Genomic DNA, 16656 nt, shown 5'->3' with positions numbered 1-16656 from the left:
TTGTGTGCTTGTAGATCGGCTGCTTTCACTAATTTTGTGCGATGGGCTTGTACGATGAAGAAGGGCTTTACTTTGCAAAAGAACGTACAAATTTGAAACTTGGAGATAAGAGGTTTCCGCCCGACGACGACGATATACTGTAATCGGGATAAAGCTTTCAACATCCATCAACAACCATCTTTCAACATTGAGATGTGCCCTGCCTGCTTGCTCTTGGGCATCTTGAGGCAGTGAGTTCTATTTGATGGACTCATGAATGGAGTGTCTGTGGTCCCTGATCTCAAGGTACTTGTTGTACTGATCTCCACCCACTGATTCCACAGTACAGACTGTGTTAACCACTGACCAACCACTGACTAAGAACTGTTATATAATGACACATGACATTTATGTACATAATTATTATATCGGGAATATAAGTTACCAGATAAAGTTCATTGGAAAAATATCCTCACATGATTTCAAATCAGAAAAAAAGGGGGGAAAAAACTACCTTTTTTAGTCAAAAAGATGCTTTGTAATATATGCCAGCATAGTGGTGCACTGTGGTGGCCACCATCTTTAAATTGTCCAATTTGAGGGCTTACTTAGTAGCCATTTTTGAGCTGGGCATATAGCAGATTTGGATTCAGCACACTTTAATACCAGTAGAAAACATGTATGCCATAAATTAACAAAATTTGCCTTCAGCGCTTTAAATAAGCACCTTTTCTGAAATTTGCCTAGTCTTGGTTTCTGCCCAACAAGGGACTATATTCTGTTCATAAAATGATCATGACACAAGGCACAAACAGTCCCCCTCGTTTTAACAAGGGTGACACCCACACGCAGCACAGCAAATATAGAAGTCCATATAGTTGAAGGCTGGCAATGCTGCAATTTCGTCGTCAGCCATTTTGGTCGTCCACCTCATGTCCAGAAGGATACTTCAGGACTTCAGTCATGGTCTTGTACACAGTCCTTCCATTCTCTGAGTTCTTCTCCAGCTGTTGAAAAGACATGCATGTTCTCAGGCATCTCACACACACGTTGGGTTGTGATCAGGACGTTGTTGAGCAGTGTTTCTCAACCACCAACAAATGGACATTAAGGGGTCCGTAACTCGCGTGATTCTATTTGTACACTCAAAGAGTTAAATTAACAGAGGGAGAATTTTACTGACGAGTCCATTTGGTTCTATTTGTACACTCTCAAAGTAAAATTAACAGAGGATTTCACTGAGTAGAAGAGGTTAGTTCAATGATTCTCTTTTCTAATTTCAAGAAACCCCCATTACGATTCAGGTTCAGTGCTCCCATGTGCGTCGGGCTTGTATATCTGGTATTTTTCAATAGTTCTTTGAGTATAGAGTAAGTTTCTGTTGTTTGTGAAAATAATCTGACAACTCCCAGCTTACGTTCTATGCCGAGGGCTCGCTTTCTAGGCACTGTTAAATCTGATTTGTATCTGATGGTTCATGTTGTAAATATTTAACAGATGTGATTATTGTGTATGTGGCATTGTTTCCTTTGTTTACAATTGCAAGTAAAAAACAGCCATACATTGTCTACTTTCTCACTAGAAACTGTTTTGTTTTTGTTTTATTCTATGTTTCATTACAAGACCTTTTTTCAGGCCCTTGATATGCTACTCCATGGAGTATACTATATTCAATAATATATCTTTTGTATTTGTCGCATTCCTAAGACAGAAATGTGATAATAGTTCATTAATTCCGGATGGGGCCCCAAATGCATTTGCGTCCCCATCCGGAATCAATGGGGGTAAACTTATTGTAATACATTTTTTGTTTTAGGAATGTGACAAAAAACCAAAAATATTATGCCAAACAAGAGACCATATCCTCTGTTGGTGGAAACCTCATAATACTGTATGCAAAACTGTTACTTTTCAGGATTCAAATTCAAAGGATCAGATCTCCAAGCTCAAATCGAGCTTGTAGATCTGACTCTTTTGTCTGACACTGCAGCATGATCAAGTAGGTCATTCATTTACAAAACGCTCAAAAATGTAATGTTGAGGTAGTCTAGGTCAGTTTTCCGAAGATCTTAACCCCGAAGGCAAATCTTGTTAATTCATGGCATACAAGTTTCCTAGGGGTATTAAGGCGTGCTGAATCCAAATCTGCTGTATGCCCACCTAAAAAATGACCGCTAAGCCCTCAAAATGGATCATTTAAAGATGGCCGCCATCACTATGCTGAAACCTAAAAGTGCCAATATCTCGGCTTCCAAGCCACTTTCATGCTTTAGTGTGTGTGTGCGTGCGTGCGTGCGTGCGTGCTTGCTTAGACATGGTATGCACGTTTGTGTGGTGTGGGGCTGTCATTTCGTTCTGTTGCTGTTGGTAGTCATGGTTGCCAGTTCCCACCTGATGTCATGTGGGAGTTCAGACTTATTCAGACCATAATGAATAACTGATAGCTTGCATAACGTCTTCAGGCTAGGACTTAAATCTAAGATGTACAGGTCATCAGTGATGGAATCTTCGTTAGTGTTTCCTCCAAAGATGATGATACGACCTCCCACCATGCAACAGCACATCCCATGCCTCCCACAGGGGTCTTTGCCCTTGGTCTCAACCTGCTTCCAGGAAAAGGTATCTGGACTGAAATTCCACAGATCATTGAAGTACTTCATTTTCCCATTCCAGCCACCAAATATGTACAGCTCTCCATTGTAGGAAAAGGCTGAATGACTTGAACGTTCTTCTGGGAGAAGCTGTGCAGGAAGTGTGTTCAGCCAGCAGTTGGTCTCTGTGTCAAACACTGTGAGGTTGTTGGAGCCCCCAAATACAAACATCTTTGTTCCAATGATGGTGACAGAGTGACTGCAGGAGGCAGGTGGAGGAGTACCTCTGGTGTTAATTAAAGACCAGACCATTATGGTGGTGTCCAACTTGTACATGTCATTAGTCCATTCAGTCAGCCGGGTGTCTCCTCCATACACATACATGACCTTCTCCAGGGCACAGGCCGAGTGGTCGCTTCTTGCTTCTGGAATAGAGCCAGAAATATTGGGTTTGGACCAGCTGTGGGTGTCAACATCAAAGGCATAAAGAACGTTGCAGTATACAGGATAACCTCCCCAGATGTAGACACTGTCTTCTACCAGCACAGCTGTGTGGCTATAGCGTCTGGAGGGAACCTCACTGGGACTTTGTACTCTTCCATTTGTCACTGGGGCCAACTTACTCCAACGCAAACACACTGTGTTGAACATGTGGACTTCAATCTGATCACTGTTGTTCAGGTAGTTGTTGACTCCTCCAAATGAGTACAGTTTGTGTCCGACTACCACAGCAGCATGGTAGGAATCCTCAGGTCCTCCTTTCAGATGTATCGTCCATTGAATCATTTCGGACTCCAGCACCGCTGTGAAGCAATGCAGTTAAAGGATAAGTTATTAAACAACAATAGAATTAGTTGGAATAGTTGTTGAATGACATTAGATTATTGGAAGTTTACTTTTAAAGACCAGTACATTGGTTGTGATGACAACGTTGTGATGTCAAATGCGTGATGATGTAATTGTGTAGTATTTGGAATTTCGATCCATCCAGACTAGTACAGAGCTCTGGTGGATCAGTCAACCAAGGAAGAGGGTTTAACAGACAGAAAGGGAGGGTATGGTTTTCATGCTTAAAAATGTGCTCATGTCCACCTCTGTGTTGCATAGCTATATACTGTATATATCGTCGTTGTCGGGTGAAAACCTTGTACGTCCAAAACCGTTCGTTTTGCATTTATCATTTTAAAAATGATTTAAACTAGTGAAAGCAGCAGATCGGCTGCTTTCACTAATTTTGTGCGACTGCCTTGTACGATGAAGCAGGGCTTTACTTTGGAAAAGAACGTACAAATTTGAAACTTGGGAGATACGAGGTTTCCACCCGGCGACGACGATATACTGTAATCAGGAGAAAGCTTTCAACAACCATCTTTCAACATTGAGATGTGCCCTGCCTGCTTGCTCTTGGGCATCTTGAGGCAGTGAGTGAGTTCTATTTGATGGACTCATGAATGGAGTGTCTGTGGTCCCTGATCTTAAAGGTGTATTCAGTGATAATGAAAGTGGCCGGGGGTCATCTTGTCCCTTACTGGCCTTACAGCGTGGAAATGTTTAGTTTTTTATAGATTTTTTACACCATTATAATGTTCTCGTTTTGATCATTAGACCCAATCACTGAATATCGGTAGGCCTACGTCTCCAGCTTCAGGATATGTATGATACTGATTTACTATGAGACTGTGGCATTTTATGAGTTCAGTAGTTTACAATCTACGCATTTAGCACACGTTCTTAATTCAGAGTGATGACTGTGGTTCTCAAAACTTCTATTTTGACCATCATAACTAAACATCATAACATAACTACGGCCATACTCTACTCTGATTGGTCGAGGACTGGCTGGCTACCTCTGAAAACCGAAGCAATGCTCGTAACACGGGCCATGGTGGAAGTCCTTATATGGTCAGCACACATTCTAGTGAGGAGAAGGAATAGAAAATGTACCAATTATATTTTTATTTGAATGAAATACAATCACTGAATATACCTTTAAGGTACTTGTTGTGATGATCTCTACCCACTGATTCCACAGTGTAGACTGTGTTAACCACTGACTAAGAACTGTTATATAATGACACATGACATTTATGTACATACTTATTATATTGGGAATATAAGTTACCGGATAAAGTTCATTGGAAAAATATCCTCACATGATTTCAAATCAGAATATTTCATTGAAAAAAAAGGGGGGGGGGGGAAACAACCTTGTTTAGTCAAAAAGATGCTTTGTAATATATTCCAGCATAGTGGTGGCCGCCATCTTTAAATTGTCCAATTTGAGGGCTTACTTAGTAGCCATTTTTGAGCTGGGCATACAGCAGATTTGGATTCAGCACACTTTAATACCAGTAGAAAACATATAGGCTATAAATTAACACAATTTGCCTTCAGCGCTTTAAATAAGCACCTTTTCTGAAATCTTGCCTAGTCTTGGTTTCTGCCCAACAAGGGACTATTATTCTATGTTTATAAAATGATCACATGACACAAGGCACAAACAGTCCCCCTCGTTTTAACAAGGGTGACACCCACACGCAGCACAGCAAATATAGAAGTCCATTTATTTGAAGGGTGGCAATGCTGCAATTTCATCGTCAGCCATTTCGGTCGTCCACCTCATGTCCAGAAGGATGTACTTCAGGACTTCAGTCATGGTCTTGTACACAGTCCTTCCATTCTCTGAGTTCTTCTCCAGCTGTTGAAAAGACATGCATGTTCTCAGGCGTCTCACACACACGTTGGGCTGTGATCAGGACGTTGTTGAGCAGTGTTTCTCAACACTGGGGACCACCAACAAATGGACATTTAGGGGTCCGTAACTCACGTGACTCTATTTGTACACTTAAAGACTTAAATTAACAGAGGGAGAATTTTACTGACGAGTCCATTTGGTTCCATTTGTACACTCTCAAAGTTAAATTAACAGGATTTCACTACAGGAGTAGAAGAGGTTATTTCAATTATTCTCTTTTTTTAATTTCAAGAAACCCATTACGATATGCATTAGGTTCAGTGTTACATCTGCTCCCATGTGTGTGTGTTTGATTTATTCTTGCCTCTGTGTCTAGTAACACACAGACATCCAGTTCATACGATTTGTACTCCTGGGTCCCCAATCCTCAGTGTAAATTTAACTCAGAGAAATGACAAACGTATTGTAGGCTTATTTGTACACTTTATGACTAAGGTCTTCAACAGGGGATCCGATAAAATAAAATAAAAAGGTATCTATCTATCTACCCCTTTATGCCCATATATGGAGATCCCCAGGCATCAAACTAATTAACATACGTCTTATGCCCATATATGGAGATTCCTATATTATCAATATTAAAGGAAAAATATGCGAGCTTGTGTATACACAAAAACATTCCCCTTCCCCATCCCCTCTATGACAGGCATCAAACAGGTAGTTGTCTTTGATGCTTTCATCGATTAGAGAGATCACAAACGAGGACTTAACACTTTTATGGCCCAATCAATTACCTTTTTGCACAAACACTTTGAAGTTCAAAGGGAGCGATTAAGAGCTCTGGCTGAGCTTCCCCTGACAAAAACGTCCCTCCACTGTTTCTGTTGACATTTAATGTCAACATAAAGAGTGGAACAGAACAGAAATACAGCCAGGGGATGTGTCTTTCTGCAAGGAAACACCCCAGCACAATAATATAGTTACCGAAGAAGGGAAATGACTGCTAAAAATGTATATACATGTATATTTTTTAATAGTTTTAAAGTTGCATATAATTCCTTTAAGGACATTATTAAGGATATTAAGTTATCAATATTAAGGACATATCTGGGAATGCCCATATTTGGTAATGCCCATATATGGGCATGTTTTAACATAACATTGTTGACTATCATGCAGGGGTCTCCATATGAGTAACTGGCCCCATATACATCACTGGCCAGATGGCCAAGAATTGGCACTCGCATGTCACCCTGAGGTGTCTTACTAGTATTAACCACTTGAACCCTAGTGTCCTTATTCTGAGGACTTTAGCCAAAAATAGCTGATCTACAAGCTCACAGCTTGTGCTGTCAAACAACAAAACTATATGGAATCTATGAAAAGGTTGTGGGGGTCCCCTCCCTGCTTCATCTCTCTCTCAACTAAGGGGTCCTAAATTGGCCTGAAAACGTCGAAGACCCCTGCTTTATGAGTTACAGAGCCATGTTGGGAGAGCCAGTGTTGTGCAACGCATGCCGTAGTGTTTCCTTTACCTTAGTGAAAGCCTTGATAGTACGTTCCAAGAAAGCGTTCTCTACCTCTGCCGGTATTTCCTGCATATGAGCCATGCAGTCTAGTAGGCAGATCAGCGTCTGCTTTGGAGCCTTAGAAGAGATGTTAAAGAGATGAAAAGTATGACATTTTACACAAATAGTTGGTGTTGGACGTTCTCTAGCTGCTTTGCCAAAGTGGAAGTGTTTGGTTGAACTACTCAATGATGGAAAGGAACAAATTGTACTTGACTATTCAAGGCCAGTCCACACATACTCTCTCCGAAAACCAAACCCTTTGTCGGAGAGTTCCGACTTTCTGACGTGCAGCTTTCCGGCCCAATACTGCCTATAATGTTGTTATTAACCCCTAGGGGATATTTCTCATGTTATTTTAACAGGCTTAAAAACATATATCTTGCAGGGGAAAAGAGACAATGGGACGCCTGAAAAGTCATGGAAATGTGGGACTGTCACACGCAAAGGGGGACATCTGGTCACCCTACGTGCCAGACACAGACTACATTATATAGCAACTTTTTATTTTCTTCTTTTTTCAGAAAACTCTTTTAGAATGATTTAGAATAGTGGTTTAGTTCCCAAAAATAGTCAATATACAAGCTCTTGAGCTTGTACCTATGCTATTGTTGAAACTTTTTTGAAAAAGATTTTGAATAATTTAGAGGTTTTTTTTTTACACAAATCTTTTCTCATGGGGAGTTCCCTTGCACAAAATATTTTCAGATGGCGGTCTGTGGCCAATACTTCATTTTGGGGGTCCTTTGTTCTATAAAATGTCTTCTAAATCCTTCTAAATCAGTGGTTCTCAAACCTTTTCATGTCAATGTACTGTATTTGGCAGTGCTACTGATGTGAGTAGGGCATTCACGAATGGTGATTTTTAGTATTCGAATTATTCTACCTCAAAGTATTCGAATAGTCGAATATTCGACAGGACTGGCCAAACTGTCAAATATTAAGTAAGCAAGAGGCGAACATTTTGAAAATAGCCGATCTACATGCTCACAACGCCTCGCAACGCGAGGCGTTGTGAGCATGTAGATCTGCTATTCTCACAATATCTATCTGCGGAACCGAGTCACATTAAATGTAATACCTACAATTCCAAGTGCTTGTCAGGATGGGAGTCCCCAGTTCAAATATGTTTATTTTGGGGGTCACAGCCTAAAAAGGATTGAGAACCCCTGGTAAAGAGCATTAACAAATTCATCCCCCAGGGGCATTGACGGCTCATTCTTATGACTTCCTATCTAGCCAAGCTTCATAAAATATATACATCTTTTAAAGAGAAAACAATAAAAATAAATAAAAAAGCGAATATTCGACTTCGGTGAACAACGTCAAATAGTGACTTTGATATTCGAATATTCGAATATTTGGTGAATGGCCTAGATGTGAGTAGGTGTTGCAGCAGTGGTACCTGGTGTTGAGGACAGTGCTACTGATGTGAGTAGGTGTAGCAGCAGTGTTACCTCCAGGGTGTTGAGGACAGTGCTACTGATGTGAGTAGGTAGCCTGGCGGGGCCCGACGTCATACTGCGTTCACTCACTCATTCCTTCCACAGTATAACGTCTGGACTTCCAGGTATTGGCAGCGAGTATTATGATTATTTTCTGATCGGAGCCAATCAGTGACTGCTTCCGCACAACAAACGTAGCTGTCTTTCCTGACAACAAGTGAAAAGATTTCCCTGATTGGTCCATGTGTAGACGGTGACGTAGATGCATGCTGCAGCATTTTCAAAACAACAATAGCTGCCCTCGCGATGCAACAAGTGTAACAGTTAACGCTCTAACCATAAAACAAGCAATAAGTGCAGTTATTTCAGAGTTGGAATCAATTACAACAATTAAAAAGGAACACGGAGCATGCGCTAGTGGAGTTTATCGGCCGAAAAGACGTGTTTGTTTGCCGTTCTTCCGACTGGCTGAGAGATGTTTTGGTTAGAGGAGTCTGTCTGTCAAGGCAAGTACTCCCGCCCACTTTTCAGGCTGCCAATAGGCCAAAGGCCAGACGTTATACTATGGAAGGAATGAGTGAGTGAACGCAGTATGACGTCGGGCCCCGCCAGGCTAGTGAGTAGGTGGTGCAGCAGTGTTACCTGGTGTTGAGGACAGTGCTACTGATGTGAGTAGGTGTTCCAGCAGTGTTACCTGGTGTTGAGGACAGTGCTACTGATGTGAGTAGGTGTTCCAGCAGTGTTACCTGGTGTTGAGGACAGTGCTACTGATGTGAGTAGGTGTTCCAGCAGTGTTACCTGGTGTTGAGGACAGTGCTACTGATGTGAGTAGGTGTAGCAGCGGTGTTACCTTCTCCAGGGTGTTGAGGACAGTGTGGGCCTCAGTGTTGTCGGGGTCCAGGCTCGTGGCGGCCTGCACGGAGATGACGGGCTCCTTCAGCTGCTCCAGCCACGACCACATCAGCCCCGTCAGCACGAACGGATCCCTCTCTGAGCACAGCCGCTCCCATCCTCCACCCAGGTTCAGCTCTGTCTGTACAAACATATCTCCACGTTGGCCTTGGAATGCCTTGAGATCCCCAGGATGAAGCAGCTACAGTGGCCCAGGTACAGGGAAGTTGTCCCCACAACCCAACTCCAGATAAGCGGATGAAGATGAATGGATGGATTATATATTTTATGTTATACCGTATATTTATAGCTGATAAGGGCTGTCCTCGACTAAGGACATTTCTTAGTCATCTAATCGCCTAGTTGATTTAATTGACAAGCTGGTACAATCATCGAGGTCATCGGATATGGGGGGTCCAACTAGGATGTGCCGACCGTTAGTGTATTCTTCGCTCATACTAGCTGTGTAAGTAAGTAGCCTTGACGACCCATAGGGCAGGAGCCTATCTCCTGTTTCTGAAGCGTGAGGCAGCTTAATGTACAAGTACACCCCCTGGACATGACACTAGTATGTCGCAGGGACTTGATATGACCCGGCCGAGGAATTGAACCCCGGCCTCCCAGTCTCAGGGCGGACACTCTACAGTAACTATACTATACTAGCTGTGTGGTTGCGACTAAAAACAAAAACTATTCCTGGATTGACTGAGACCAAACTGACAGCTCAATGGACTCGACAGCAACGATAGTACTAGCTAGTAGTGGATGGGTGATTTGAAAATGCAGCACGTAGAGCTGATGATGGGAGGATGGAGTTACCTGCCAGGCTAAGACGGCGTGTCTGTGCTGCTCCTCTCCGTCCAGGAACAGGTCCACGGCCAGAGCCTGGGCCACCAGCAGCCTCCGGGCCTCCGCCGACAGCTCCGACTGCAGGGTTATGAACGGCACCTCCGACTCCTCCACCTCCGACGGACACCGCTGCCTGTTGCTCCCGTGCCTCTGCTCCTCGGCCTTCGGGCCGGACGACGACGCCACCACCACGTTGGCTCTCTTCTTCGCGGACGACTGGCTGATGCCCTGCACGGAGCTCTGCTTGTGCAGCACCTTTTATAGAAATGAATTAATGTTTCACAAGGATGAAGGATTTGAAGAATTGACAAAGATTTATTCAAAAGGGCAAAAAAGTTGAACAGAGTATACAGCATTCACAGCAGAGGAGCAGTCCTCCTGGCCTGTCCTGTCAGCCCCTCCGGGCACAACCCTCCCCTGCCCCATTATCATACAGCTCTTATAGTCCATTCTGACAGAGATGCTATTCTAAACATGGTCTTATAAGGACAAGTACTAAAGATAAGGACAACATACAAATAGTTACACACAGTACATATTTGCTGACAGAGTGAGAGAGTAAGCGTGGGGGAGAACTCAGCTGTTAAGATTTGACCGCTGTAGCTGGTTGACCACCCATTCAATGAGATTGAATGGAAGGAAAACAAGTTAGTGGAGGCAGTAAGACACATTTTACTTCAAGTCATGATGCAAAGGTCCCCTTTGCATCATGACTTGAAGTTAACAGCTTATTTTTCGGCCTTACTGCCTCCACTAAGTATATAATACACATATTTGTTACTCTATAAATTTCTACTACACACCTTTTTCAGGAGAGGAGAGTCGTTCGGCGCCGTAACTTTGACCTTCTCCCACAGCGAGCCCGTCGAGCAGTAGGAGGTGACCGACTGGTTCTGGGAGGAGGCGCTGAAGGGCGTGTTAACGTTGCTTTGCGACAGCGAGCCGAGGTGAGGCTGCGCCGCCAGCAGGTTGAGGTCGGATCCGAGCCGCTCGAGGTTGGAGTCGCTGTAGCTCAGGCTCTTGTGGTGGTAGAAGATGGGCGGCTCGTTGAAGTGCCGGGGCAAGGTGGGAGGGCCCGGCAAGCGGGGCCGCATGTCGGCGGCCATGTTCCTTAGGCCAAAGTCGGGGCCCAGCTTTTCCGCCATGCTCATGGTCATCTCTATGTCCTGGACGTCCGGCGCCTCCAGCACGTCTTCCTCGATGACCTGCCGGTAGGGGTGCAACGATATAGTGACTGAATCAAAAAATCGATTTTAATTCGCAATGATCTACTACAGGTTAGGGGTCTTCCATGTTTTCAGGCCAATGACCACTTAGTTGAGAGATGAAACCCCCACAAGTGTTCATAGATTCCATATACTGTAGTTTAATCGTTTGACAGCAAAATCGTGTATTTTGGATTCGTGTCGATATACGGTGTTTTCAGATATACCACTTAAACCGCCGATACTTAATAAACTTGACCTTTTACTCTGTACTTTTTCCCCTCTACACCAAACCTCTTTGGCTAAAGTTCTCAGAATATGGACACTAGTGTTCAAATACTTAATATAAAAAAGGAGGAAAAAAGTTTCTATCACACAAAGATTTGGAGGACCCCCTGTAGTAACTTTGAGGACCCCCTAGGGGTCCCGGACCCCCTGTTGAAGACCCTTGATCTACTATATAGTTATGCAAAAGCAAAATATCGTAACCGTTTGGCTTTGTATGGTATGGTATCGTTTTACAATGCGAATAATGGGTATCGAATTGTTTTTGCAATGCAAATTGATTGTATGTAAACTAAGTATTTGTGCCTTGTATTTAGCAATTTTAAGAAGGCAAATGAAAAAGAGGCATCTCTTTTCATGTCAAGGCGCGGGTTTGTCCATATATGTTGAAATATAATGTCCATGTATTTGCTAGAGAATCAAGTGTGTACTCATTTAGATGAAAAAGAATAGATTTTTCCCTTAAAAACGGCACTATTGACACGTTTCACACAGATTTTATTTCTTTGCCAAATAGTTACTATATCGATTTTAAATCTTTGAATCGAATCGCAACGTATCGCCATGAATGAACCAATATCGTCCATGTATCGTATTGTCAACCATGTATCGTACTGCTGTCAAATGTATCGTTAGTTACACCCCTACCTGCCGGTTCTCTGCGACGTCAATCAGCAGCCTGCAGATGAGCGGGACGATCTTGGGCAGGTGCCTCAGCTCCCGCCGCTCGTAGCCGTGGAGCACGTGTCCCTGGCGGACCAGGTACTGGGACAGGGTGACGGGGTCGGACCGGGGCTCCGCGCAGGAGAACACCCTCCTCAGGGGGACGAGGAACTGCGCGAACTGCCGGACGCACTGGAGCTGACCTCGGGTCTGGATGGAGTTGGGCCGCTTGGCGCGGACGTGAGAAATGGCCTGGTTGGCCGACATCCTGGTGGTGTAGGCCATGAAACATGCCAACAGCACACCTGGGTGGGGGATACGAGACAGTCCTGTGTGTTGAATACTGTTGCAAGACACGTTTTTTCCCCTTATCATCATTCATAACTCTAATACAGGGGTCTTCAACAGGGGGTCCGGAACCCCTAGGAGGTCCTCAGTGTTACTGCATGGGGTCCTCCAAATCTTTTTTTTTTTCCTTTTCTATATTAACGATTTGAACCCCAGTGTCTATATTCTGAGAACTTTAGCCAAAAATAGCAGATATACGAGCTTGTAGATCGGCTATTTTCGAGGTTTGGTGTAGAGGGGAAAAGTGAGCTTGTAGATCGGCTATTTTCAGCAAAGAGGTTTGGTGTAGAGGGGAAAAAGAGCAGACTAAGTACAGAGTGAAAGGTCAAGTTTATTAAGTATTGACGGTTCAAGTGGTTAAATATCTGAAAACGCAAATTGACATGAATCCAAAATACACTGATGATTAGGTGGTTCGGGCATCTAGTACGGATGCCTCCCGAGCGCCTTCCTAGGAAGGTCCTCGATGCACGTCCCACTGGGAGGAGACCCCGTGGCAGACCAAAGACCAGATGGAGGGATTATATCTCCAAACTGGCTTTGGAACGCCTCGGTATACTCCCTGAGGGAGTGGAGGAAGTTGCTCGGGATAAGGAAATCTGGAGGTCTCAGTTGGGACTGTTACCCCCGCGACCCGATTCCGGATAAGCGGTTGAAGATGGATGGATGGATGGATGGATGGATTGTGCTGTCAAACAATGAAACTATATTATAGAATCTATGAACAGGTTGTGGGGGTCCCTGCTTCATCTCTCTCTCTCTCAACTAAGGTCTCCTTGGCCTGAAAACGTTGAAGACCCCTGCACTAATAGATTAATAATCTGAAACGTGTACCTGTCCTCCCCAGACCGGCATGGCAGTGGACCGCTATCTTCCCCTCCTGCATGGCGAAGGCCATCACCTTCACCATGTCCAGGACCGTGGTGAGGTTAGCCACTCCATAGTCAGCCCAGACAAAGTTGTAGAAGTAAACTGAAATGGTGAGGGGAAGATTTAATAAGATTTCGTTTCTTTTTTTAAATCAAACAGAACTGCAGATAGAGTATTTGAACGGCACTCACTGTCGTTCTCCATGAAGACCTCAGGACGATAGGAGAAGCCACTGCTAGGCTCCAGGGCGTTTCCACAGCTAGCGTGCTCTCCAGGTCTCTGCAGATTGATGACGGTTTTGATACCATTCCTGCACACGCACACACGCACGCACAGAAACACAGGGCCGGTTCCTGGCATAAGCAATATAAGCGGTCGCTTAGGGCCACAACCAAAGCGGGGGCCACATCACAGGAAGATGTTTTCTTTTTAAACATATTGTTACATTACATGTATATGTCATATATCCCCTATCCAAAAACTAGCGTTATTATTATAATATGCCCTCCCCTTTCCTCCTTCCTCATAATCCCCAACTTCATTCTAGGCCTGGCTGCCTGTACTTGATTCATGAGCAAGTCAATATGCCTCCAAAAAGAAAATTTTGATCTGTTGCTGCAGATTATTTTAGGTGGCCCTCCACTGACGGATGCACACGTACGCGTGCATCCGTCAGTGGGGGGCCACCTAAAATAATCTTGCATAGGGCCACCTGAATCCTAGAACCGTCACTGCATAAACACATGGATTCAAGCGAAAATAAAATCTCAAGCGTGGGAAGAGCCAGGCCAGGAGCCAACCAACAGTCCTTCCATGTGCCAGATTGCCTCTCCCAGTCTCTTCAGAGTAGTTCCGGAGCAGTGGAGTGAATGGTCCTGTCTTTCCCAAATGGGACTGATCGTGGGTAGCTACTGGGACGTAAAGTCGGGACTTGATCAACCCCGGCTGGGTCACCTAAGTGAGGGGTATGATGTTGCGAGACCCGAAATCCCAATGAGCTTGGGCTACATCACCGAGGATACGTCCCAGGTGCATACATGCAATGTTCTTTTGTTGTTGTTTTTTTTTCAATCAAGACCGAATATGTTTAATTCCTAATTCCAATTTGTGAAACAGAGTGAAAGGAGCCCCCTCCCCCCATAGCACTGTTCCCACAACAATTAACACAATACTATGTGTCACAGACACATTGGGTGCGTTTATATGCACAGATGTATTCCACTTATATTCTGAATGACTGCTCATTCAGAATAGAAATGCTCATATAAACGTTTAGGAATGGCCATTCCGGTCTGACCCGAATGAATTTTCATTCTGGTCTGAAGAGGTGGTTTATGCCGTTTAAATCGGCATACATTTGTCATATAAACGCTCCATTCGGAATGAACTGCTGTCTGAACTGCCCCCCCCCCCCCCTCTCCGACCTGAAGTAGGCCTACTTTGCGCATGCCCAAAGTTCTATTCCGAATGAATCCTTTGGTCATGTAAACGACAGTGGAATGAGGGATACTTGTATTCAGGTCCCATGTAAACGTTTGGGTATGAAGCTCTATTCGGAATAAGTTCATTCTGAATGGCATTCTGAATGTGCATATAAACGCACCCAGTGAGAGCTTGTAGAATAGGCTCTTTTCACAGCGCAACATGCTTCCATACAAGACATGTTAAACCTCTATAGAATCCAAATGACTTAAATCAGTCATGAGAATGTTAATCCATAACACACTTTATATAGACTTTTTGACGTATTATAGTGTATCTTAATTTTTTGGAAGAACTTATCAAAGAACTTTTGAGGAACAAAAAGCTGTACCTTTTGAACTGATCAATGATGTTATATTTCTCAATGATTTCGGTGGAAGGTCTGGACATTGCCAGAAGAGAGTCAGTGACCCTGAAATGACAGAAACATCATGAATAGGATGTGTCATAGATAATAATTCATATTTCTTTTTTTGTCCATCTCACTTGACACTAGAAGATGCAATAGTCGTGTGATTATGTAAACCAGTGGTTCTCAAAGTGGATTCCAGGGACTCTGTGGGTTCCTTTAGGAGGGTCTAAATTGACCCATACAAGTCTGTAACTCTGACAGTGTACAAATGGAACCAAATGAACCCGGTAGGGTTCATTTGGTTCCATTTGTACACTGTCAGAGTTAAGGGGAGACCTTGACATTTTAAAGTTTGAGAAACACTGGTGTAAAGTGCTAATAAAGCTGTGCCGGTTTACCAGGAGGAGTAGAGGCCTTTGATGGCCTGCTTGTCATCACTCCAGTGGGTCGGGTTGTCGTATTTGCAGGCCTGACCTCCACAGCCCATCGAGCACTGCATCTCTTCTGGGATGACATGACGTATGAGCTCCCCCACCACCGTGTATTTGGCCCGGGGGGCCGTGACTGCATTCAGCCGAGGATATAGAGCAAAAGACGGGTCAGTTGAAATTAAGGAATGTTAATCACTGTATTTGTACAGAGAAATGTACTGTATGTACATTTAAACAATCTTCTGTGTGATTGCATGAGCTATTGATTACCATAGTCACAAATACCTTTGGTAAGTGGGAGAATAGGCCTAAATGATATCTTCACTGGTGATTTTTAATCCTTGGCAGGCAATATGTATTCTGACATATTCAGAACTAGTCCTTAACAGTTCATATATTACTTCTTACCATCCAATAGATCAGTGGTTCTCAACCTGTGGGTCGGGGGTCCCCACATTTTTTAAAGTTTAAGTGTACATAAGGTATCTGCACATTTCAAATGAGGACTTTTAAATACCTCTAAAATGACAAATTAAACATTGGTCAAATTGCCAAATATTAGAGGCAGAAATTGTGAAAATAGCCGATCTACATGCTCACAACGCCTCGCGTTGTGAGGCGTTGTGAGCATGTAGATCTGCCTCTTTTCACAATAGAACCGTGTAATGGCTCAACTCTTAGTGCTCGTCGGAGTGGGGGGTCCCCAGTTAAAATATGATTCTTTTGGGGGATGGGTTAGGGTCAGGGTTAGAAAAGGTTGAGAACCACTGCAATAGATACGTGGATTTCAGGGACTCTCTAGGTTCCTTTATGGGGGTCTAAATTGACTCTTACAAGTCTGTAACTTTGACAGTGTACAAATGGAACCTAACAGGTCCATTTGGCAGCAAAACTTAAGGGCCACTGTTGAGAACCACTGCAAAAGATTAACAGTTGCATTTGGACATCTTTACCATAATCGATCAGGAATCCCCTCGATGTTGCCTTGGCATGGACCGCCAT

General features: G+C 43.7%; 1 protein-coding gene across 1 annotated transcript; it reads right to left on the bottom strand.

The window, feature by feature from the left end:
* Positions 1–887: 887 nt before the first annotated feature.
* ptpdc1b (protein tyrosine phosphatase domain containing 1b) lies at positions 888–16656 on the bottom strand (the record flags this gene model as incomplete). The annotated part of the gene is made up of 11 exons (XM_080732891.1): positions 888–986; positions 6801–6911; positions 9129–9311; positions 9989–10273; positions 10822–11223; positions 12157–12476; positions 13354–13491; positions 13581–13699; positions 15203–15283; positions 15622–15787; positions 16608–16656. 11 exons carry the CDS (start codon positions 16654–16656, stop codon positions 888–890), a joined length of 1953 nt encoding a protein of 650 aa, XP_080589017.1.

This window comes from Nannobrachium achirus (genome assembly GCF_963921795.1).
Source record: "Nannobrachium achirus genome assembly, chromosome: 9".
NCBI classification, from domain to species: domain Eukaryota; kingdom Metazoa; phylum Chordata; class Actinopteri; order Myctophiformes; family Myctophidae; genus Nannobrachium; species Nannobrachium achirus.
The sequence above is the reverse complement of the archived record's forward strand: the minus strand, read 5'-3'. Positions and strand labels throughout refer to the sequence as shown.